Here is a 25,894-nt window from a genome sequence, read left to right as displayed (position 1 = left end):
GGGGACGACAGAGGATGAGGTGGTTGGACAGTGTTCTCGAAGCTACAAACATGAGTCTGACCAAACTGCGGGAGGCAGTGGAAGACAGGAGTGTCTGGCATGCTCTGGTCCATGGGGTCACGAATAGTCGGACATGACTAAACGACTAAACAACAACAAAGCCCTTGAATTCAGTGGATTCAAATGTGCTTAAGTGAGCTCTGGATTATGTCACTTCTGCATCCTAGACCTCATGGGACAGAATTGTGAGTTTCCAGGAAATCCCTGTTTAGATTTTGAAACTGAAAACCAATTACATTTTGCCTTCTCAGAGACGTGCTTATTAACATTCTGTGTGTGCTCTTGTTGGTCACATCCACACTACACATTTACAGAACATGGCTTCCCCCAAATAATCCTGGGAACTGTAGTTTGTTAAGGTGCTGAGAATTGTAACACTGTTAGGAATAACTACAGTTCACAGGACTTTGCGGGGGGGGGGGGGAGTTGTGTACTTTAAACATAGGTGCGGAAATTGCAAATATTGTAAACAATAGTGGCTTTTCTAAAAAGAATCATAAAGGAAAAACTTGGGAGAGCCCAAAGGAGAGGGAATATTTGCATCATTTATAGACCATTACCCCTTCCAGTTAAGCTATCTTGCTAGGTTTAGCTTGCAAATTGTGTCTTAATCTAACACAGTTACCATACTATCACAGTGCATGTTAGTACATATACAATATAACATGCATTGTGATAATATAGTTATACATGAACATGTATTGTGTCTATAACACTGCAATGGTATTTCACATGGTATTTCAAGTAATAAAGATAATATAAACAGTGTATTTAGTTTATGGGAAATATTTCCTCGGCTGCCTTTTCTTTTAACACTATATAATTGCAAGTTGGTTCTTTTCCCAAATCCTGTCTAGTGCTGGTAACTAACAATCTGCACAAAGCCAAATATGATGGAAATATTTTTTAAAAAAACAAAAACAATTACAATTTCTAAAAAAAGGTCCTCTCTGCAGATGTTACATGTACAGAAATGTTACATATGAGTTTCTAATGTGATCCAAAACCTTAGATGCATCACTTTAATCTGGTTTTCAGTTACAAAAGATACATTTTCAAAAGTTGTCATTTCCTGTAGAATAAAATTGTGGTTAAAATGTCTCAAACAAGTTCTTTTCTGTTTATATTTGATTCTTGTGTGGAGTACAAATGCATTGCAAGCTACTGGAGTGTTAACCATTCTTTAAGAGCAGCTGTCTCTTTCAAATCCCACAGCACTGTAGACTTATTTTTTACATTCCCCTTAGCATCAAATCTGCCTTTATTTCATGTAACAACTCAACAATTTTCAGAACATTTCAGAACTGATGGCAGGGTATGAAACACACTGGAGGGGGTCCTAGTTATCCAGAACAAGGTGCAACTGGCACACCAGCTAACATTTCACTTCTGACCATGCCCACTATCTGACCATCTTCTAGGAGCACTCCCAAACCATCAACTTTGTTTTTCAGGGTGACCTCATTTAAGGCAGGCAGATCCAGAATCTAGCAGGTTGCTCAGCCTCCCACCAGAAGCAACTCCATCTTATCTGTATTGTGTTCTAGGGCTTGTCCACAGTGAAGCAAAACAAAGCACTCGCTTGTAACTTTTGTGTTACCTTATCTTTGCCCCTTTCAGTGCAGGGTTTTCAATCCTCTGAAAGTTCAAAATGGCAAGGATAAAAAACAACAACTTGCCTTTAAAGGGGAGGGAAAGTCCAGGATCCCACTGGGATGGGGAGGATGCCACATGGATGCCCCTACATTAATAGAGAGACAGGAAGGTGCAAATCCATGTTTTGCTCCAGGGTGGACAAGTCCTCAGTTCACCCTTATCCAATCTCTTTCTGACTTCAAACAGGTAAGTGCATTATCAAATTATTTATGAGGTGCTTTAGAGGGGGAGAGTGCATTTCATTTGTTCATAGATGTCCAGTGGTGTTTGTTGAGCACTATGAAATTATTTTTGTAGTCCAGTGTTTCCCAACCTTTTTTGGGCAAAGGCACACTTGTTTCATGAAAAAAATCTCGAGGCACACCACCATTAGAAAATGTTTAAAAAATTAACTCTGTGCCTATATTGACTATATATAAAGTAACTCTCTTTAATAGGAATCAAATACATGGAACACCCTTTTCGAATTAAAACACACAGTCTCACGAGAGCAAGGAACAGCGATTTTATATTTTACGAAAAGAAGTCGCTAGTCCTCATGGTGACAGGGTGGAAAATGTTTAAAAGCAGAACCACCTTGAGGAAGGTGGAGCCATATCACATCCCGGCAGGAGGCCTAAATTGGTGGAACGCTCAGGCCCCGCCTATTCAAAGAGGACTATTAATTTGGAGAGCTGCTATCTTCCAAACTGTGAGACGACGTGGCAAAAGGGGAGCCCTGAATGGAACTTTGTGTTTTTGTCTGTTCCGTTCATCAAGCTTTTGTTTGAGATCTGCCGCCTCTTCCAGCGCAGAAGATCCATTGTCTTGATTTGTGCTCGAGAACCCCCCCCCCTGCGTGCGCGCCCCGCTTCTCCTCCCCTTTCGGTTCATACACATAGTCTCCCCCTATTGCAATTGTAGGATTATTTATTTTTAAAACTCAACACAGGGGCGGGGAGAAAAGCTTAAACATTTCCCTTAAGTAAAGAGGAGGTTGTGTTAGCTCAACAAGGCTCCAATCCTAAACACAGTTCTTGAAAGCACACACCCTACAGAATACTGTGAGGTTTACGGTACATCCGAACGGCGGCGGCGATCTGCTGGAGGGGCGCCCGAGATTATTGGGGGGGCGGAGCCCCCCTAAACAAATTTTTGAGGGGGCTCGGGCCCCCTCAGGCCCCATGGAGTCGGCGCCTATGGCCTTGGCAAGCACAATACCTACCAGGCTCAACGCCGGTCTCGCGCTGCCGCTTCCCGCGCTCTCAAGGACCCGGGAGGAGGAAGGCGTGAAGGGAATCCTGAAGGCGCGAAAACCTCGCGCATGCGCAGGCCTTCCGCCTGTGACAGCCCAGTAGGCCGGCCGAAGCTAGCGGCGATGGGATGTGGGAGCTCGCTCGCTCGCCGCCCCGCGTGTGCTCGCCGCCGCCGCCGCCCCGCCTCTCGCCGCCCGACTCGCCCGCCTCCCTCCCACGGCACACTAGGCAACGTCTCGCGGCACACTAGTGTGCCGCGGAACACCGGTTGGGAAACACTGTTGTAGTCTATTAGCAGGGTTGTATCGCGACCAAACAGGGGCTTCCCCCCAATTGTTCAACTCAGAATAATATCTTTTTAGTGTTTGTAGCCAATTTCATTATTTTGACTAACAATTTTTATGCATGATATACCCCTGTCATTTAAGACAACAATAATTTGAATGGACCCAATCACTCATTCATGCATACACTGTTTGTTGAACAGGCACTGGTGTTCTAAATTTTTGCAGTGAATGTAAAAAAACAAACAAACCACCAACCCAAAACACCCACATGACTATTAACTATGTTTACCACACACATCAATGCCGCCATCTTTACAAGTGCAGATGAATTCCTTGCATATTTGTAGCTGATTTAAGTTTATCAGAACTTGAACCATCCTGTGTGTTTCCTTCTGCATCCATATATTATATGCTCAGCCTATAATTATGTAATTGAACAAAATTATTACATAGGTATCCTACCAGCCTCCAGCGGTTTGTGCTCTAAAAGGCAACTCAGACTACAGCCCTGTCTAAAGTTACTTTTAGTAAATATATATTCCTACAAAAGTGACTGAATTTTCTGTCTCATGGAAAGAATGGCATGAAACAGTCTTACCAAGGTATTTCATCAGGTTCAAAACATAATAAACGATATGAAACTTAGGTCAAAACCATTCAAGGCAGACTGGAAAGGTAGCGAACCAATAAATTTTAATCATACATTTCTATGATGGTACTAAAAACAAATCTCATGCAAGATTCCCTCATTGCATTAAAAACATTGATTTACAAGCCTTTTCTCTCTCTTTCCTGAAACTTGTATAGATATCCACATTATATATGGGTTTCCTTGCTGACAATACGAGCCAAGCATCTGGAAATGTATGATGTAGCTCCATAAAACAATGTACTTTTAAGTGCAATCATATTTCTCCTATCATGCACTTTGGTGACATTTAGTCATGCAATCATAGTATCTTTATGGAGTACTGATCTTTCTGGATTTGCATATAAAACACTTTAACCTGCAACTAAGAACACCTACTTCCACATAATGTGTCAAAAGTCAGGGCAAAGAGGTGTGTCTTCAGCATTCAAGGAGACAGTTCCACAACTTAGGCACTTCCACAGAGAATGCCCTCTTCTGGACCACCACCTGGAAACCTCTGAGGGCAGAGGAGCTACTAAGAGAGTCCCATCAGCCAATCTTAGCACTTAAGAGGTTCTGAAGGGAATCACAGAAGTTGCAAAGGACCACGAGGGTCATCTCGCCCAACTCCCTGCAGTGCAAGAATCTCAACTAAATCTGTCAGATATTTGTTGGACTCAAACACTAATGTGACCACCTTGAATTGGGCATGGAAATGAACCAACAAACCATGCAGCTGTTTTAAAACAGGGGTTCTAACAGAGATCTAACAGAACTCCAGCCAAAGAGCTGGCTGTTGCATTTTAAACCAACTGAAGCTTCTTCATCGTTTTCAAGGGTAATCCAAGCCTGGAAGCTACCAGAGCATGGAGTACAGTGGCCAAATCCAAAAGAGGTTGTAGTTGGTCAATCAGCTGCAGCTGAAAGAAGGCATTCCTAGTCATCGAGGATGCCTGAGCCTCCAGCAGCAGTGTTGGATTCAGGAGCACTCCTAAACTGCAATCCTGCTTGTTCCAGGGGAGTGTAACTGTATCCAGGGCAGGTCAGTTCCCCACCTCCCAGACGTGAGAACTCAGGACACATGAAACTTCTGCCTTTTCAGGATTATCATCGTTTTAACTGGAGATACCAGAGATATCCTGAGAGATATAACTGGAGATATCCTGGTACTTTCTTCATGCAAAAACGTGTGCTTCAACGTTAAGGTATGTCAAGTTTTTGATGCAATGGGAATCTAACATTACTGAGGGAGAAATACTAGTAGATGGCATTGCATTGCATGGCAGCTCAGGACTGCAGGAAAGAAGAATGGACAAGAGCAGGTCAAATTCACATGCAGAGTGGATTGTGCAATTTTTCCTTATATAAAGTGCAGCACTCACTGACCATGGGAATGAAGTTTATTGAACTGAGCAGATTCGGTTCCAGAATCATCCCTGGCACTTGCAGCAGCAACAAGGGGGCAAGGAGGTGCAGTTAGTATTTCTCCACAAGGAGCAACAAGTCTCTGCTGCAGGCAAATGTAAGAGAGCCAATCTGTCTTTTGATCTAGCTTCTCTGTCTCACTAGCAGCCAATCACACGGCTGCATGCTCCAAAGGTAGCTGCCATGGTAACCATGTAAACAGTTTCTTGTTGAAGCAGCAGCTGTTGGGAGAAACAGGCGCTGCCGTGAATGTTTCTTTTTGGGGCTCAGATTTTAAACTGATATCCCAGTGGCCCAGGCACTGAGCTGGTCCTATTTTTTCAGAGCTCCCTACCCCAAGCCCTTCCCCCACATTATCCTCTTCCATAGTGGTAACTGTCGTTGCTGCTTATTCTAGTGTTTTGTCCCACCAGAAGGCAGATACAACACTCAACCATGTCCAACACTACCGCAGGCAACCTGATCAACAAGGGCAAGAAACAGAGCTTCATCATCAATAAGTAAGTACCAAAGGGTTACCACATCAAGTAGCAATGTCTAGGGAGAAAATGGGTTTGGGTTCACAGGAAAAGTACTGTACCAATAAATGTTAGTCATTTTGTGATGACATAACAGCTAAGCCTTTCTGATCCTTCCCACATAACTAGGCAGTGTTAGAAACTGGGATAGAAAAGCTAGGAGCCAAATAGCTTCTGGGTTGTGGGTGCCAAAAACAGAATGTCTGGTTGCCAATGGGGGGACGGGACATTTTTTACTTATTTTGATAAGTGCATGAACTCACATGCAATTCACATTAGTGACACATGGTTAATATCGTATTTTTAGCAGAAATTTTGAATACATGTTTAATTTGGTGTTTACAATAAAAATATTGGTACCATACTTCGGTTTTCAAAACAATCTTTATGATTAAACTCCTTGAGTGTCAGCCAGGTGCAAAAAATGGCACCCAGACTTTTTGAGGTGCTCGCAAATGGAGACTTTTTAGGTGCAAAATACGACTGGCGCCCTGCTAATTTCGAACCCTGTACCTAGGGTATTTATGCAGCACAAAAAAAGAAGAAATGTAGGATATATAAAGGTAAAGGTAAAGGGACCCCTGGCCATTAGGTCCAGTCGTGGCCGACTCTGGGGTTGTGGCGCTCATCTCGCTTTATTGGCCGAGGGAGCTTCGGGGTCATGTGGCCAGCATGACGAAGCCGCTTCTGGCGAACCAGAGCAACGCACGGAAATGCCATTTACCTTCCATTTACCATTTACTGGATTCACAAGTTATGATAGTGTTGTGATAGTTAAAGGCTTGATCGGTTAGGCAGTCCTTCTGCAAGGATATCCATGGAAGGTGATAAACTCACACTTAAACTGAGTGTGTAAGACTACACAATCCCTGAGATTGAATCTTTTAACATTCTGTAGCAATTACTGAAAAGGATGAGAGCATTTACTGCAAAATGTTTTGTGAATTGTGAAATAAAATAAAATCTGCAAACAAAAATTGACAGAATGGTTCCATTTTGAAGCTACTGCTCTGGCACATAATCTCACTTCTTTTTTTTTTATTAAACCAGGACCTCAAAAGAGCAGAGCACAGTGAAGAAGTTAGCATCGTCCTCAGCTTCTGGTAGGAAAATGAGCTTCACCAGCACCATGCTTGCTAGCAGAGTTGGATCACTGGCTCGCAGGAGCATACTGATTTCTTCAGAGGGAAAGTCTTTTGAAAGGGGCTCCATAGGAAGTTGCAAACCTCCTATCCAGGTAATGGCATAACATAACAAAAGTAACACAGCTACATTTGATAAATAAATGGGTGGTGCTGGCGATGCCAGGTGTTTGCTGCACAACCTTTGTGTGTTAAGATCAATCTTATAATGAAAGCTAGCTATTTTCTGAGTAGAGACTTGTGAAAAAATGTGAAGGACACTGTTGATACTGTTTCCAGTAATAAACCATCAAGCAAAGTGTTTTGCTATATACTGTAAGAGTAATTATGTCTACATATTGTGCTTTGCAGTTGATCATATGGACCATGGGTTGTAACCAGCTACCCAAGAGAGTAGGCTTACTGAAATCAATGGACATGACTTATCTCCATTTAGTTCAACGGCTCTACTCTTGAGTATGACTTATTTCGAGACAACCCTATGTTTCCAGGCCATTGACCTGTTGTCTGTGTACTGGTCTGCTATCCAAGTACTTAGTCTCCCATATGCCAGTGAAGCATGCTTTTTCTCCATGACGCATCATGACTCTGAGCTAAAGAGCTCATTACACATATCAGTTGAGTACATAGATGTGTTTGCATGAAAGTGTGATGGCATGAAGACTCTTCACAGTCCCACATACTCAGTCCATTATCAAATAATATGCAGTCAATCCTATTCAAGTTTCTTTTTTGCCCCCCCCCCAATAAAAAAATGCCAATAGGCTGGAAAGACTACTTGCAAAAATACCACTACAATTCAAATTACAAGAAAGCAACAATATACTCTATCAATAACATCACGTTTTAAATTTCCATATTAAAAAACAACACCATCCCCTTCTGACTATATGCAAAGATCTGGTGGAATGAAATTGCCTTAATCCGCTTTATGAAAATCATCGAGGAGAGTCTGCTGCAGACATCCAGGAGAAGTTGGTTCCAGGAAAAGAGTGTCAGAGGCTCCTGAATACCTGGATGTCATATTACATTCCACCAGACTTAGTCTCATACAAATGCGCATAGGAGGGAGCTTTAGGTTGCAATACCATAGCCATTTACCTGGACTAATTAACTCTGTGACACTTAATTCTGAACAGAAAAGTATAAGATGAGATGTTAGGCTGGAGTTTTGTGCACACTTACCTGGGAGAAAATCCAGCTGAGCTCAATGCGACTTTCTTTTGAATAGACATGCAAAATGATTTGTTCTGTTAGTTTCAATAAATTAGCTTCAAATCTATTGGTTTTAGCTGCGATGAGAACAAAAACCGGCTCATATTTTTTTTGTCTTGTAACTTTGTTGTATCCACAGGTTTTTGATGACCTAGGTAAAGATGTGACTCCCCGTCCACTCTACCAACCTGAGCCAAGTGTTGCCGGACCCACTCCTGGGCCCATGCACAGACCAAGCAAAATCTTATCAACCCAAGATTTTGCTGGGACAGTGCCAACAGAATTCTTGTCATCCCTCTCTCTGCAACAAGCGTCTGGGACAAGTATTAGCTTAGCAGGGCCATTCTCCAGGTATGACACGGCATCCCAACCTGTTTGGGCTCCAACAGCAATACATAATATTCAGAAGTGGGTAGAAAAGGGATTTGGTGTTCTCTTACTGCCTTTTTTGTTGCAAATTTAGTTGTATTGGCTGGGTAAAAGGGCAAAGGTCTTTATAGGCCTGTCTAATGCACCTGTGGGCTGTTTCTCCGATTCCAGTTGTATGAGCAGAAGTTGTGGATGTTAACAGGCTGCAAATTCTGAAGCCAACACCAGCAGCTTTGCAATAATGTGGGATGGATTGTTCTTGCCACAGGGGCTTTGCGCCATGAACTTTTGCACAAAAGGGTGTCTCCTTTAAAAGGATGACTAGTCAGATTTAGATATGATTATGAAAACTACAGTTCAAGCAGGATCCATCCATTTTTCTGTTTCATTATCATGCAGTTCAAGGATGATTGATTGAGTGTTTCACCCTCCTTCTCCTAACATATCAAGCTTCTCTTATGGCAGGCCTGTTCATTCAGCAGTTCCAGAATTAACTTCTTCTTAACCAGGAATCATAGGCATGTCAAGTAAACTGGCAGTTATTCATGGAGTCATAAGGATGAGACAGTGCTCATTCCTAATCAGTGTCCAATCAGTTCCACGGCTGTCACATTTTCCTTCGGTACAGGCATGTCTTGTTTTATTGCTTCTTACAAGGACATGGGTGCAGCTGCAGGCAGCCCAGACCCTTCATGGGGAAGGAAACTCCACTGCTGCCCCTGCCCTTTTTCTGGCACTGGGAATGGAGCTGGCTAGGGCTGGAGCCAGGTTTTCCCCCTGCAGCTGAGGGAGCTGGCTTAATAGGCTACTGGATAGTGTAAACGTAACTTTTATATGCACTGCAAAACAAAACAAAAGAAGTGTGGCTCGCTTTATTGCGGTGGTCTGGAATCGAACCCACAATATCTCCGAGTTATGCCTGTATTCATAGAGCATCCTGAGTCACATACACAAAGACCATCCTGAGTTATTTCCCTCCTGTGCTGGAGACACTAGTTCCATTCATTCTTTCACACACACACACACCAGTTTCAAGTCTGTCATTAGCCCAGAGAGGGAAGTTCCTATTGTCCCTAACAGATGCTTCCTTCCTGGGACAAATAGCTGAGGCTGGTATAGGGTAACATCAGGGCTCATGTACTGGTGGAACGATTAAGCTTCCCCTCTGTTCATCATGTTCCCAGCCCTTTTCACAGGGCCCCTGCAGTGGATATTTATTTTTTAAGCAGTGCATGTACTTAAATTCAGAGGTAGTACCATATGCCTTTTCTATGTCTGATGGAGCTCAAACACTTCTGCAGCCTAGTGGTTCTTCAGCTGAAATAAATACTCTGTGCCAACTAAACTGCTGTGGGATTTTATTGGTTGGCACCTCATATTCCTGTTATAAGTGCTTTGGCATTCTTTGTTATTTTACTTCCACTACTAACTTCCTCTTTCCCCCTACAAACTACAGAACTTACGGTAGTAGCAGTATTACAAAGTCTACTACTTCTACTGAATCACTGGCAGAAGAAATTATAGAACCTGGAACCAGACATGAAGCGCTTGCTAGTTTTATAGGTAGAGTAAACTTATACAAATGCAATACACTGGAATTTTCTCATGTGGTATCACATTTAGGATGTCATGTGGCATTCCAAAATGCTCAAAGTCAGTAAATATTCAGGGCCAACCACATGTTACGGGGATGCATGGCTGCTACTGACCCACACCTCTTCTGCTTTTGTCCCTAGTAACATCTGGTAAAAGAAACACTTGGTATATTGCCATTGCTTTTACTGTTCTCTGTCCCTGCTTCATTTCATTGGCTACTGCTTGCAGAGGGCAGGAGAATAGATGTGGTGATGTCACATTTCACTGAACAAAATTTACTGAAAGCATGGGAAAACGGGCATGGGCAACACCTGTGCAACCTTTGCACCATGTAGGTAGGCTCTACTGGGCCAACACTCTGTATCTTATAGTAGTGCCCCAGAAAGAAAACGGGACATCTTGTTTTTCTTGTGAGAGGACAGTGGCCCCAATGGCCAGTGATTACGGGCTGCACTTTTTGGGGGCATGGCACCCCAATACGGACATTTTGGGGCACAGCACATGATTGCTGCCCTGAAAAAACCCGCTTTTGTGGGGAGTGATCTCACACAGGTCACACGACTCCCAGGAGAGTGCGGTCATGAAAAGATGGCATCCTGGTTTGGGGACGCTTTGCATCGGAAGGTTTGACATTATTTAATTCATTCACATGGTTTTCTAATTTGGCAGATGTTCAGGTCAGGCGAGAGGCAGTGCCAGAGCCACTGACAAAGCGAGACCTGGAAAAGCGTGTGGATATTTTCCTTACGGAGACAGAAACAATTTGGTTATTTGACATGCCAACTGTCATGCTGTCGACAGAGTCTGAGGAAGCCGACTCTGTGAGGTAGGCACAATTTCTATGTAATGGGGCCCATCTATTGGGCCATGCAGCATTAGCTTTCCAATGAAAGTTACAGTGCAATCCTAACCATACCTAAAGGTAAAGGTAAAGGTAAAGGGACCCCTCACCATTAGGTCCAGTCGTGGCCGACTCTGGGCTTGTAGCGCTCATCTCGCTTTATTGGCCGAGGGAGCCGGTGTACAGCCAGCATGACTAAGCCGCTTCTGGCGAACAGAGCAGCACAAGGAAATGCCATTTACCTTCCTGCTGGAGCAGTACCTACTTATCTACTTGCACTTTGACGTGCTTTCAAACTGCTAGGTTGGCAGGAGCAGGGACCGAGCAACGGGAGCTCACCCCATTGCAGGGATTCGAACCGCCGACCTTCTGATCGGCAAGTCCTAGGCTCTGTGGTTTAACTCACAGTGCCGGTTTGGGGAAGCTCACTCCCAGGGCCTAATGTGGCCCTTTAAGCTTTCCTACCTGGCTCCCCGGACTCTTCCTAGTTTAACAAAAAATCCAAGCACTAGAACTTCTGAGACTAGAGAGGTTCTACCCCTTTCCTTTGGCAGCAATCCTAAACACGGTCCGCCCAACTATGAACAAATTCGTATCCACAAATCTGTTCATCACATTTACTTGGAAGTAAGCTATAACTATTAAAATCCTTGGTCATATTAACCTGCAGGGAAACAGCAGAAGGTCAAGGTTAGAGCTTGGATTACACTGTTAACACAACTTTAATTTTCTCTGTCGGGAGGAGGCAATTCACATAACCTTAAATGCTACATAACAGCATTGCAGCATTTCAAGAATCTGGTCAGTAATCTTATCTTCCTCTGAAGAATCTTGCAATCTATTGTAATGCCATTTAAGCACACTGTTCTACAACTACTGGTAAAAAACACACATGTGCATGCTTATTTCTAAGAAAATTTATGTCCCTGAAGGGAAAACAAAACAAGGAGGAGTTGGAGTACACACAGATGTTGTTGCTGTTGTTGTTAATATACATATGTATGTCTTTTGTTTTTCAAAGAAAAAAGAACGTAGCTTATATGGAACTCTGTAAAAACAGAGCTGGCAATGACCGATATGTCAACAGAATGATGCAAACTATAGGTGGTGCACCAAAGACTAAGGAAATGCAATGTGACAAAATTATCATGGATGACAAAGGTAAATTACAGTTTGGAAATGTTTTTGGAGCTCACTGAAAGAGGCATGGAGAAAGACCTGTAGACAAAACCAAAGCTTCTTTTATGTGGGAGCAAAGTCCAAGCATCATCTTTTCCATACTGTCATGTAGGTAAATAAGAATGTATGTGGCTCTCGGCCCAAACTTTTTTTCACGTAAGCATCCATTCAGCAGGAAACATTCACATGGAACACCAAGATTTTGCTGCAGAACCCATAGGAAAAATTAAGAAAACACTGTATTTCTAAAAGTCATTCCATCTATCTACTTGCAACATCTTCTCATAAAATATCTGGATATCACTATGGGCATAAGATTGCCACATTCCACCAGGGATAGAGTTTCTGCTTCTTTAAGATATCTAAAGAGGACCGTCAACAGGCGGTACTTTTCCTATCAGTCTAAGATGGTGGTTGGGCAACCTATATATAGTACTGCTGTCCCCATAGCATTTAAAGAAAACAGGGGTCCTTTACCAGATGAAATAGGCTTGGTGTTTTCATGTGGATTTCCCCCTCATTGCCCCATAAAAAGTGAGTGAACATAAAAATGGCAGATGATAGGGAGATGTACCTGTCCAGGCCTCAAAACTGATATAGCTTTCACTGGGAGAATGATGATCCGGCAGCGCTAGTAACTCATACTCTAGAAGCACTTTAAGTGTGGAAGGGTATATGCAGGTGTAGATCCCTCTAGGGGACTATATTGTGTTAAAATTTGAGAAGACCCTTTAGAAAGTTGGCAAACGCCTCTGGTCCCATTGTTTCAAATCTCCCAGAAAAATATGCAGCTGCAAATGCGAGACATTATGCACACCCAGAAAGGATTGTGCACCTTCCAACGACACTCACCCCAGCTGATTACAACGAGCTCATTCAATGAATCTTGCCATTTGCTACTCCAAAGTATAACTACCCATTTAGTTGCATTCGTTTGTGACATAAAGCCATGCACATGCAGAACAAGGAGCTATCTAACAATGTCCTTTGTCTTTAGAGATAATGGCCACTACCTGGGATTTGTATGATTCCTTTAATGCATTGGAAACAGCTATCGCAGAAAAAAGTACCAGACCAGTAAGTGTGACCAGCAGTAAGTCAACTCTATACAGGGAACGCGACAGAGCCGTGTCCGTAGCTTCTGTAGGGAGAGGTAAATTCATTATTTGTGCATCTTTGATAGCCATGAAAGGTTTCAAATACTGTATTACGTATGTGCCATGATAATAAAAAAAAGAAACAAATGATCGTATACATGCAATTACACAGGAGGTGCCTTTCTCCCTTGCAGCTAGGTTAGGACCCTAGAGATTATTGATGCTGATTTGGGGATGGCAAAGTATAGCAGGAAGAGGACAATTCTGCTTTTAACCTCAGTAACTTGATATGGAATCAAGTAACTTGCAGTTAATATTTCAGCCTTTTTGAGTGTTTACTGAGAAACAAAACACATTGTACCTGAAACAAAAAAGGAAATAGGAATGGCATTTTTAGACCCAGGAAAAGCATTTGACATTTGGGAATGCAATTATCTGTATCAAGTTTTAGAGGAGTTCAGTGTTAGTAATTGGTTTATGAACTGGATAAAATTCCTGCTGTTTAAAGTGAATTATTTGGGGGCATACAACAAATAGGTCTGTTAGCGCTGTTGCTGTTTGTTATGCTGATTAAACTCTTGGCAAAGTGCAACAAGAGCTGTTGAAAATACAAATTGAGTTAAAGTAGGATAAGTAATGCTTAAGTTTAATTTATATGCAGATGATGACTTCTATTTAAAATAAAGTTCTATTTATAAATGAGATCTTTTATGAGTCTAATTGAATTGCTTTAATATTTGGTCATTTATCCGACCATAAAGTAAACCTAGTCAAATGGGAATGGATGTGATGTAATATGAAAAAGGAAATTAAAACAAGATAGCATAAACAAGCTGGGTTAATTCTATTGAGAGAAATACCTATAAGAGATCCATATATTTGGAGTACTTCTCAGTTGGAAGAACTAGGACAATTTAGGCTATCTCTTGAGTAGATGTGGGTGGGATCCCATAGGCAATCATGAATTGTTAAATATTCTTCAGTAATGACATTATGGGGAAGTATTTTTAAGTTTAACATTGTGAGATCATTTATATCCCCAAAATCTTGAATGTACAGTATCCCATTTCCTGTTAACCCTAATTTGAATCTAAGTAACCCCAATGACCTTTTGGTGGAACACACACACACACACACACACACACAAGGATTGGGGTTGAGCATACCATCCTTCATCAAATATTCCAGATTAGTTCACAAAATTCAAAGCAAAATACAATCGCATAGTAGTCAATATAAAACAGTAGTAAAAAAGCAGCTGAATACCGCTTTTAAAACATGTTTGCTGTCCGTTTTTAACTCTAGATAACAGGAGACCTAAAAGCAGTCTGGGTAATACTGAAAGCAAATTATGAAGTTTCTTTTCCCACAATTCCTTCTGGGGAAAAATTAGATTATGCTATTAAATGACATCTGTCTCTTTCTTTCCTCAGAAAGCACTACAAGTTCCATCATTGACTTGGAAAGTGTAATTCTCTCCCGGATTCACGAAGAGATAGAAGACCACTCAGAAGCTATACTGAAATCTGAAAAATTTAGTCAAGATTTGTTTTATATGGAGAGGGTCCTAATGGAGAATATTTTCCAGCCCAAACTTGCAGCTTATCGGCAGCTTCCTGTCCTCCTAGGTATATTTTTCTTCAGACATTTTAATCTTGGCCTGAGAAACTTCCTTGCAAAAGTAACTGCAAGTATTTTTTAGTTTAAATGAGACTGTTGCGACTTTCTCTAACTCAGGTAATGAATGGTTTTTATCTTGGAACCACCCTTATTACCAACAGACTTTATTGAAATGGAAATGGATTTTCCATTGCTCCTGGAAACAAACTGTGTGATTTGTATAAAAAAAGCTTTTAAAACACTATTTAGCAGGCCCGGCCCACCCATGAGGCGAGGTGAAGCAGCTGCCTTGGGAAGCAGAAACGCCTGAGGCAGCGTCCCTGTGGCCATCCCACATGCCCCACTCACTCTGCATCATTGCCGCCCTGTGAGGGAGGCTATGCTAGGCAGGTAGTTCAGACACCAAAGTTGTGAAGCTGCCCATATTTAGAGTATTATTTTTTTTGCTTGTTTTTTTATCAGGGCTGGCAGCTTTTGGGGGGGGGGCTAGTATTTAGCTGCAAAATTCAGAACTGAAATGTTGCAGTTAAAGCGAGGGGGAGGCTGCTTTTCTGGATTTTGGCATGTTTATGTTCCTTTGCAGGTTCTGTGAATGGCATTATACATTTGTATCTTGCTTTTCTGCCCCAGGATCTCAAAGTTGTGCACCTCATTCTCCCCTCCCTGCTTTAATCTTTGCAACAGCCCTGTGAGGTAGGCTAGGCTAAGTTAATATAGTTCTTTCCAACAGATTGTGGTGGCAGGGGTTGGGGGGGAAATGCAGCACCCCCAATCCACAAGCGGTGAGCAGGGACAAAGAAATCTTGCTGGCCTCTGTGCTTCCTCCTCATAATTTTCTTTCTAAGGAGCTACCATTCTATCAGGTTGTCCCTTCTCCGCCTGAGACTGCAGCTGGGAAACTTGAGCTTATCTGGTTTAGCAAGACTTGCTTCTCCTTTCTTTGAAACCACAGGAGGTGGTGACTTGGAGGAGCTTGGAAGGCACACAGTGCCCCCTCCGGGCACAACTGAACCCTGCCACTTAGTCCTTTAAAGTTCTTCCTTCCTTGACTCTGCAGTGAGGGAGGGAAACAGCACTGACCTGGATCTTAAAACAAGGGAGCACAAGTGAAGCCTCCTGGAAGCCACCTCGCTTCCCCAAAAGACCCTCTATAGAGAATCAGGGGACCCTTCTGAACAATGTGGCCCCAGGCCCTCTAGCGAAATGTAGGTGGGGATGAGAAACTTTATTTCCTCAAGTTTACCAACCATGATCCAAGCCAGTGTTATTTCCTCCATTCCAGGCACCAGGCCGAATTACACAGTATCCCTTAGCAACCAGGCTACTGCAGTTATGCACTCCGCCCTCCCATGGACATGCTCCATTGTTGGTTGGGGCGGGAAACCAGAAGATCAGGACAGTCACAGCAATACTCAAAATCTTTGATTCCAATTCTGTGTTTGTCCTTAAAGATAGGTAAAGGTAAAGGGACCCCTAACCGTTAGGTCCAGTCGTAGACGACTCTGGGGTTGCGGCGCTCATCTTGCTCTATAGGCCGAGGGAGCCTGCGTTTGTCCGCAGACAGCTTCCGGGCCATGTGGCCAGCATAACTAAGCCATTTGTGGCGAACCAGAGCAGCACATGGAAACACTGTTTACCTTCCTGCTGGAGCAGTACTTATTTATCTACTTGCACTTTGACGTGCTTTCAAACTGCTAGGTGGGCAGGAGCTGGGCCCGAGCCACGGGAGCTTACCCCATTGCGGGGATTTGAACCACCGACCTTCTGATCGGCAAGCCCTTGGCTCTGTGGTTTAGACCACAGCGCCACCTGTGTCCTTTGTCCTTAAAGACAGCCGGTGAGAACCTTAATTGTGTGGTTCTGAAAGTCAACCCTTTTCAAAGAACAGAAATCTGCATATCGATTTACACATATATTTCAACTACACTATTTTTTAATTTATTTTTAAAATCCAATAGACTAGTAAGTCATGGATCATTTTGGGCTGGAATCCTAAATCCTAAATCCTAAAACCAATCACAAAGTGCTAAATTCCATTGGGGCAAAATTTTGGACCACACGTATTTAAGTAGCAACAAAATGGTAATTTTGCAGACTATAGGGTGCAGGAAATTACTCAGAAGCACCTACCATCTGATCACAACCATGTCTTGTGGAAATTCAGTCTCCTCTGGTTACAGTCACAGATCAGTCAGTCAGAGTGTGGTGCTAAATGGCACTCAAAGAGCCAGCAAGCTTTTCTTTCCATCATTACCAGCATACTAAGGAAAGTTCTGTCCTAAGCCTTCTAGCTTTATGAGGGGAGGCAAATTTGGCTTTGATCATGCTAAGGGAGGAAAGAGATAAGCCTTCATTCCCTCCACACCACTGGTGGGGGCAAGCTTGGAGGCTTCTCCTCCTCCCACACACCTGTGGGCTCATCACCAGTGAAATCATAAGAGGGGCACCAGGATTTTCATACATCCCTGCTGGCACAGACAGAACTCTTCCTCCTACATACATTTCTTTGCAAACATGGAGGGCAACAAAACAGGTAGTGGCGTTCATATCAGGAGGAACAGAGAACGTCCCATTATGTGGAGCAGGCATTCTGGCAGATACAGAGCTGCTGGTTTAACCTGATTATTGGCCTGTTCTAGTATAGCTATTTCTATTTTGGGATGGAAGGACAGCAACGTTTCTGTGTTTACATGTGTTCCTAGAGCCGACTGTCAAATCTGAACATAGTCTTTCTATATTTGACGAGGAATCCATAAAGGAGGAGGAGGAGGAGGAAGAGGAGGATGCGCTCTCAGTTAGGTCATCACTTCTGTTAGACTTTAGTTCAGTACGAGAGGAAATCCTACCACCTTATATAGAAGGCTTGTGGACCTATGCATGTGACTTGATGAGAGGAAACAATGTGAGCTGCCTAGCTTGGAACAAAGTGAATCCTGTAAGTGACCTCTAAACACTTGGGGAAAATGCGAAAAATTGTTCTTTGCACTGTCAAAATTAAGTATCACTTTAGGAGTAGAATTTCTAAGCTTGTCAAAGCTACATTTGCAAAGAGACTCTATTATTATTATTATTATTATTATTATTATTATTATTATTATTATTATTATTATTATTATTATTATTATTATTATTATTATTAATAATATTACTGAAATTAATATACCACAGAAGAAAAGGCTGGCTTGTGTTTAGCCTGTCCCTCAAGATCATCTCCTGTGTTTCTCTGTCACGCGTTTATTGGGAATGCTTGCCCACATTTGGCGAGTGACCAGTCTTTTGTTTGTTTGAAAGATGGGCTTTTCATTTTTCTCACAAAAGGTAGCCTACTTGCAAACATGCTGTTGGCCAGACCTTCCTGATCACAGCAGTTTAAACTGTTCTGAGGTAGCTTCACGACATCACAGTAGCTTAACCAATCACTGCCAGTTTTCAGCAGCATCAAATCCTTTAGCACTTAACAATATACGTACACTTGGACAGCAATAATGATAGCGGCAATAGATAGGTGAATGGAAGAAGGAGCCAGCTGTTAAAGGTCGCAGCAGGGGGCAGAAACACTGACCGGATCCTATGAGCTGTGAACAGTCTTGCTACTGACACTGCTCTGGATCCATAATGAGCAGCTTTTCACTCCAAATTAAATAGAGCCTCAAAGGCCATACACATAGCCATCTCAATGGTTGCTGTGGCTTGGTAGTGTAATCATGTGTTGTTGGTTTTTAGGATCTACTGGCTGTTGGTTATGGACAGTTTCGTTTTAAAGAGCAGAAGAAGAAAGGCTTGGCTTGCTGCTGGTCACTGAAGAACCCAACGGTAACACAATACTTGGGCTGTTCCTCTTGATTTTGGTCAATTTGATACTATTTACTGATAAGATACAACGGTGATGTAGCAACAAAGTTCTTTTTTACCCTTCCTTAGGCCCATGAGGCCTTCAGATTTGCTTCCCCGTTAAGACCACAAATAGCTCATTTATACCCTATCCTTATCTTAAGATATAAAGCAATCTTATAATCTAACCACCCAGTCCTAAGCTTACTTGTATGTAAGATCCCCTGAGTTGACTTCCTCCCACATACAGTATGCATAAGCATCACTAAGCCATATTATAAATGCTATAGTAAAGAAAACATGCCAACCTTGAACCATATATTACAAAAAAGTAATCAGAAATGTAAAATCTCCATTTGTACCTGCTGATTACAACAGATGGATAAAGTTCCATTTTGTTTTATTTTAATTTATGTTATTTAACAGGAATTATATATCATTTAATCATCAAAACCTAGAAGCAGTTTACTTAAAATGCATTTTTGTGGCATTCTTCCCTTCCTTTTCTGTAACGAATAATGTAAGGTAGCTTTAGTGTTCAATAACTGAATTTCAGAATTTTAAAGTATCTTATTTCTTATCAGTTGCTAGCAATTATGGGATGAATTCAGTGTCCCACTCTTCTTATTGTTCTGTCAGCAGAAGCATTTCTACTTGCCAGATGAACTGACAACCTTCCTCTGCAAACTGTTCTGTGGGTACTCCCAACTCTCCAGAGTGGATTAGGGGGAGACAGCAGGGCTCATGGGGTCAGGAGAGGGCAGAAAGCCCCATTGTGCTGGCTTCTGCTAGTGCACTGGGTTAGTTGAATCCAGTCCAATATTTTTTCTTTTTTAAACAAAATTCTAATCTACATGCGAAGAAGATACACTCAGCAACATTGAAGGTGTTTCAGAAATGCACCTTAAAAGGAAGCAAAATTTAATCACAGCAAATCAGACCCTCCCTCCTGAATTTTAAATAATTTCTGGGGTCCCTGATTGTTTATAAAGTGTGAATGCACTCTTAGTTAATACAGATTTGATTTTCCAGTGGCCAGAGCGTGTCTATCAATCTCATCATGGAGTAACTGCATTGGATTTCTCTCTAGCCAATCCAAACCTCTTAGCAGTTGGATTGTACAATGGGACAATTGCAGTCTACAATGTCCAGACCCATCATACAACTTCAGTTTTAGATACCAGGTAAGTCTTGTGGAGGCACCTCCACACATTGTTCATTACATTACAATGCATATCGTTTGTCTGGATCTAAACACACACACATCTCCAAATCCCACCTCTGTTTGGCTTTGACTATTCTGAAAAACTGGAGGATTAATTGGTTGTACTGTATTACACTCTCCCCACCTCTATGACGAGTTTCAGGCATATTTTCATCACCTGCATGTGTTGCTTCCTATATGTACTTGCATTCCCACCTCCAACTCCTGCAATCAGACATACTTGGAAGTCCAGAGAGGCCCAGTTCACTTCCAACTTTTGAGGCGCATAGCCAGAATATTAAAAGGCGCACAAATAAAACAAACATAATAAGGCACACAAATAAGAGTGACACCCTTGTCCCACCCCTCTGATTGACCCTGCCTGCAATACCACTTTTCCCTTTTATTACTGTGTTGAGTTTAATTGTATGCATCCCAAAGCTAAGTTTGGTATTAATCTCTTGTTTCAGCGAATCTTACGATAAACACCTGGGCCCTGTGTGGCAGCTGAGGTGGGTTGAGCAGGACAGGGGAATAACAGGAGAAGACAAAGGGGAGATACTAGTCTCCATATCAGCAGACGGCAGAGTGACTAAGTGGTTTGTTCGGAAAGGATTAAGCTGCAATGGTAAGCGTTGTCACCTTACTCCAAACATTCTGGAATTACTTAAATGGGGTGTGTGTGGGTGGGTTCCCCTAACCTTTCTTATGTTCTTGTCTTTTTAATATTATTGCCAGATACTTTGGCTGCTACATGTTGAAAGGTGGGATAAAATAATAACAATTCAGTAAGTAATTGAGTTAGGGAATAATAAAGACACTGCAGGTTATACAGCACAGAGAATTACACATAAGGGCTGTGATGCCATTGAGTGCACAAAGAACTAGGGCTATTTGCACACAGCCCTCTTTAAAAAAAGTTGAAATCCCATTGGCCAGCTGCTTGGTGGGGAAAGAGGTGAATAATTCCAGTTTACTGCCTCCCCTTCCAAACAACTGATTGGCAAGATTTGGGCCTCTTTTGAAAAGGCCTATATGTACAGTTCCAGTTGCTGGATTTGGAAAGGTAAGCAGGAAGCATCTGTTTGCGGATTCACCTTCTGATTTGTGATACATGTACAGAAATCTGTTTCCATGTTCACACAGGCCGTGCTGTGGATGCGAGGGGTTCACTGGTTTACTATAGGGGTTTACTATAGGTAATCAGAGATGAAATAAATAAAGCCGTTTCTTATACTAGCTCCAATAGTCGAGAAGGAGAGTTTGTAATGGCCATGTGTTGTGTAGAATAGAAACAGTCCCTATAGCCCTCATAGTGAAACAGGAGGTCTCAACATCTATATGCATTTGTTTCTCAACTCAGATCTGATGAAACTCAAGCGAACAGCAAGTGACAAGAAAAAGGGAGGGGCAGAAAAGAAAAGTGAAGCACTTATATCTCGACAAGCTCCAGGATTATCCTTTGATTTCCATCCAAAGGTATCCTAATCTTTTATGATGTTTTCTGAATGCTTTGTCCACAGAGGTCAAAGTAATAATTTAGCTGAAGACAATGGATAGCAAGGAATGGAGGTCCGCTTGTTCCTCCTACTCATTGGTTGTTTCTGAACAAGTTTTATAGTTTAGCATGTTAGATTGACATAAAGAGCAGAGAATCTCTATTTTGGACATCTTTCCAAAGACTGCAGAGATTTTATAACCCATCCAACGTTAAAAAATGTAGTAGTAGCCTCTCCTAGTATTTCCAGCGAACTAGCTGGAGGGCTCCCATCAAACTAAATGAGGATTGTAGCTCTGAGCTGGTAGAATCAGCCACACTTTTGACAAGGCTGGGTGCAGCGCCACTCTCTATCAAAACCCAATTCTGCTTAATGGTCAAGAAATGGCTAAACTGGAGATGGCATCACAATGTCATATTTCCCCTCTGCATGCACTGTCTTCCGAACATGTGACACATGCAACTCTTTCATGCCTTATTATGTATTGTTGGATATTGTTTGTTGGATGTCTGCTCTGTTCCTGGACACGTGGTTAGTTGGGACTTCTGGCTCAAGCCTTTGAGAATCCCATTACACTGGACTCTACTTTACCAGGAAAGAAGAGAAGCAAGCCTGACAATTTGCTGCAGTGAAGATTCTAAAGAATATGCCCAATCTGGATAAAGTCAAAGCCATTTACAGTAATTTGGTTTTATTTCAGGACACTAATATATACTTGGTTGGAACTGAGGAAGGTTTTATTCACAAATGCTCTTGTTCTTACAATGAGCAGTACTTGGAGACCTACAGGGGACACAAAGTGAGTAAACATAAATAAAATTGGGTTGAATAAGTAGATGCACAGATACTCACACACTGTCTTTAGTACCCTTTACACCAGTGGTGGGGAACCTGTGGCCCTCCACATGTGGCTGGACTACAACCCCCATAATTCCTGACCAATGGCCATACTGGCTGGGGCTATTCATACCTGGAGGGCCACACAGGCTCCTAGCCCTACTTCACATATTCTTCTGACAGGATTCTTCAGGTACCAATCAAATTCTCTGTGTTGGGGAAATCAATGACTAATGAACCACATACTTTAATAATACTTTCTTGAATACTGCATAGTTTAGAAATCAAGGTTTCTCAACCAGACTAGGCCAGATGACTCTGGACCAACCATTTAAAATCAGTTATCTTCTAGGTCATTATACAAACTGGAATGCCAGGTTGTTGACTATAAACTGAGCAGGTCCTGCCCTGATGCAAGATAAGGCAGCCACCTCAAGCAGCTGCTTGTGGGTGACAAGTGATAATGCACTTAGAAGTTCTCTGCCCCGCTGAAATGAACAGGAGGAACCTTGGCTTCAAGTGGCAGCCAAGACTCACAGATACAGAGGTGTCTTTCAAAGCCATGCTACCCATACCACTGGTAGGGGACTGAGGCCTGGTCCCTAACATCACATCTGACACTGGTAGCCTGGAACCATCAGTGCCCCAAAGGCAGCACCTCCTGAGCCTAGTGCCTCCGAAATATTAAGCCCCACAATACCAGATGCCCCTTATTGCCATCAGTGGTCAGGAAGTCAAACAGAGGCAACCGCTTGGCTCCAGGCTTATAGGCTACCCCTTTAAGGCTTTTCTCCTCTCAAGAAAGGGTTGGAATCTGGGAGAAGGTCAGGGCTGAAAAGGAGATAAAGGGCCTTGGATGGAACTGAAAGTCCCTTGGAGAAAGCTGCTATTCAAGTGATCTGTCCAAGGTGCTGCAAGCCTGCTATATCTGACCCTCCTTATCCTCCCCCAGACCTGCTTCCACACATCCTGCCTCACACTCTGTGTAGGTGAAGTTGACAGCTGCTCTAGATTTCTAACCACCATACCAGATTGTCTCCCCTGAAACCCTTTTTTCTCTCAAGCAGCCCAGTCTGTTGCATTCCTGACCATATTTGGGTTCCTAAAGACAAGACGAAGAGCACAGTAGTACAACTCCCATTGTTAGGGCAGCAATCCGATGGCATTGTGTCCCTCATTAATAGCAGGATGGGTTGCCCTTTGAACTAGTGTCTCGGGACACCTCTGTGAACTTCCTTGACAGATATGAACTCAAAATGCTATTGTATAAATTTAAACATGTAGAAACCAAAGGAGGAAGCTTACATACACGTGAGGCACCGAGCAGAGCCAGGGCTCCCTTCAGTTTTCAAGAACCCTCTAGCAGGGCCTAACTGCCATTCTGCTTGTCTTTTCAGCTAGCACAGCTACTGTGGTACAAACTGTAAAAGAGGCTTCAGCTATGCATGGGTCTCCCCTGAGTGTATGAATTCAGCATCTCCTTTGGATTCAGGCCAATATGCTTAACTTAGCTAAAGCTGTGCCATCTACCATATACTGCTTAGAGAAGTTCAGTGTCTCCCAAAATCTTGTTGGGCTTCAGTGCTGTGGTGCAGCATGCTTCTGCGCTAATCTTTGCATGTGTGTATGTGTGTAAAATTTAGCAATTATTCTTTCTCTCTCTATTTCAAGGGCCCGGTGTACAAGATAGCATGGAATCCATTCAGTACAGAAGTGTTTCTAAGTTGTTCTGCAGACTGGAGTATTATATTGTGGCGCGAGGATTCAGTCCGTCCTGTTTTGACTTTCAGTTCCACTACCAATGTTATTTATGACATAGTGTGGTCTCCCAATTCAGCATATGTGTTTGCAGCAGCGAACGAAACCAGGGTGGAAATCTGGGATCTTAGCGTCAGCACGTAAGAATCAGCCATTTTCTTAAAAGCAATTTATACATCTATCCATCTAAAAAGGTACTGTATCCAGTTACTCTTGAACAAAGTAAACACAGCGTATCATACATGGAATGCATTACAAAACATGAACTCTTCTGCCATTGTATATATTTCCTATTTGCTAAGCAGCTATGTATCATTGGGAGAAACACTTGCACCTGATTACTTAAAACCCAACTGGAAGGAGCTCCATGGATATTGTCCCCCCCCCCCCCGAGCTCAATGTTTCTTTCCAGGGGCCTAATCAGAGACCACAGCTAACTGGAATGGAGCAATGGTACAGAGCAGAACCAATGCTGCAGGTTCAAACAGCGATCTAAGGTTATACATTATGTAGCTTCCTAACTGTAATGGTGTTATATACATCAGCATTACTAGCAGGAATAATTAAGGTAGTGTAGTGGAGGAAAATAACTTGTGAGGCAAACAGGCAAGCAAGCAAGCAAACAGCAAACAATAGTAGTAGTTGTGGTAGTAACATATCTCACAATGGGATGTCCCACAGAGCTCTGCAGCCATCAGTTTTATACTGTATGCCATTGTTTTGCATGTAGCCTGGATCCCCTGATTGTGCATCCTGCCACTGGAACTGTGAAATTCACGGCTGTGCTTTTTGCCAAAAACGCAGATTGCCTTCTAATTGGCGACAGTGAAGGATCAGTCACCGTGTACGCACTAAGAAATATGATCCCTTCAGACAGAAAGAAGGTACGTTCTGCAGCATTAAAAGCTGAAGTAGCCTACCCCAACCAGGGGCCCTTCTAACACCTGAGCCCCACTGCTGATTCACATGTGTGTAGTGCGTTAATCAGTGTCCCTATGCTAATCAGCTGGACTATGCTCTGTTTAGGTAGGCTTGCCATATGTCAGGAAAATTCCTGACATGTCCTGGTTTTTGGGTGTAAAAATGGAGTTGGGGGGGGAATTCGAGGTCACTCCCAATTTTGGTGGGAACAACCTTGTGGGTGTCAGGAATTTTACTTTTTGAAATACAGCGACCCTAGTTTAGGTGCTGCGACTATGCCACAGCGTTCTACTACAAATGCCTCACTATACATATTCAAGTTATGAGCGCTGGGAATGGTATGGCAATAGGGTGGGACCATCCACGAATGAGGTCGGAACATAGCTTGGCAAATGGCGGCGTTTTTGCCTAATAAGTCAAAGGCACGCTAGCAAAGCAGCCTGCAGAAGGACTAGCCATTCATGAAAGGCACTGCTGCTTAAACTTATGTTCAGCGGCATTCATGTGCAGAAGGCGGCGTAAGTGGCTTATTTTATTCCTCAGCGGACCAGTAACATTTTTATAAACCACACAAGCCCAGCTTTATGATGTAGATGCAACTTTGGTAATGGTGAAAATTGTTTGAAAATTAGGAGACCACGCGGGTTTAGGGAGTATATAAATTCTAATTCTAATAATATAAGGTTTTAGTTATAATAAGGCTTTTTCCATCCAGGACTCGTTAGATTGACTACACTCAGAAAAGACCTAATGCAAACTCTTCCTACTTTTTTACCACTTTGCTTTCGAATTATCAGGTTTGTTAACGTATATATCTACCTCTTTTTTGTCTTTTTCAGGTGGATGCTTTGCATGATATGATTGGCTCTGTTCTAACCAGTCCAGTGTAGATATTTCCCAGCAATATTCCATGAAAAAAGGACGCAATATTTAATGCCTAGCAGTTAATTATGCAACAACCAACCATTAAGTG

General features: G+C 42.5%; 1 protein-coding gene across 4 annotated transcripts; it reads left to right on the top strand.

Moving 5' to 3' along the window:
* Positions 1 to 135: 135 nt before the first annotated feature.
* DNAI4 (dynein axonemal intermediate chain 4) lies at positions 136 to 25,884 on the top strand. Of its 4 annotated transcripts, none has more exons than XM_083510500.1 (18): positions 136 to 1,902; positions 5,708 to 5,794; positions 6,863 to 7,049; positions 8,309 to 8,520; positions 9,995 to 10,101; positions 10,804 to 10,960; positions 11,997 to 12,136; positions 13,152 to 13,307; positions 14,685 to 14,879; positions 17,574 to 17,806; positions 18,595 to 18,684; positions 19,735 to 19,886; positions 20,377 to 20,534; positions 21,270 to 21,385; positions 22,106 to 22,204; positions 23,914 to 24,140; positions 24,731 to 24,884; positions 25,761 to 25,884. In XM_083510500.1, the coding sequence occupies exons 2-18, from the start codon at positions 5,730 to 5,732 to the stop codon at positions 25,809 to 25,811; spliced, it is 2,499 nt and encodes an 832-aa protein (XP_083366626.1). In that variant the 5' UTR covers positions 136 to 1,902; positions 5,708 to 5,729; the 3' UTR covers positions 25,812 to 25,884. The 4 variants fall into 4 exon arrangements, 3 of the variants coding, with proteins under 3 accessions (XP_083366626.1, XP_083366625.1, XP_083366627.1); XM_083510499.1 differs by lacking the exon at positions 136 to 1,902 and adding an exon at positions 3,239 to 5,074; XM_083510501.1 differs by lacking the exon at positions 136 to 1,902 and adding an exon at positions 5,255 to 5,391.
* Positions 25,885 to 25,894: the final 10 nt, after the last annotated feature.

Source organism: Podarcis liolepis (assembly GCF_965112155.1).
Source record: "Podarcis liolepis genome assembly, chromosome: 6".
NCBI classification, from domain to species: domain Eukaryota; kingdom Metazoa; phylum Chordata; class Lepidosauria; order Squamata; family Lacertidae; genus Podarcis; species Podarcis liolepis.
Note: the sequence above shows the minus strand (reverse complement) of the source record. Positions and strands in the feature narration are given on the sequence as shown.

Excerpts from the sequence above, each read along its gene's own strand:
- DNAI4 (XM_083510500.1), top strand. The coding sequence starts at position 5,730 with ATGTCCAACACTACCGCAGGCAACCTGATCAACAAGGGCAAGAAACAG. Across the intron at positions 7,050-8,308 it reads GTTGCAAACCTCCTATCCAG|GTTTTTGATGACCTAGGTAA; the intron begins GTAATGGCATAA and ends TTGTATCCACAG. Across the intron at positions 10,961-11,996 it reads GAGGAAGCCGACTCTGTGAG|AAAAAAGAACGTAGCTTATA; the intron begins GTAGGCACAATT and ends TGTTTTTCAAAG.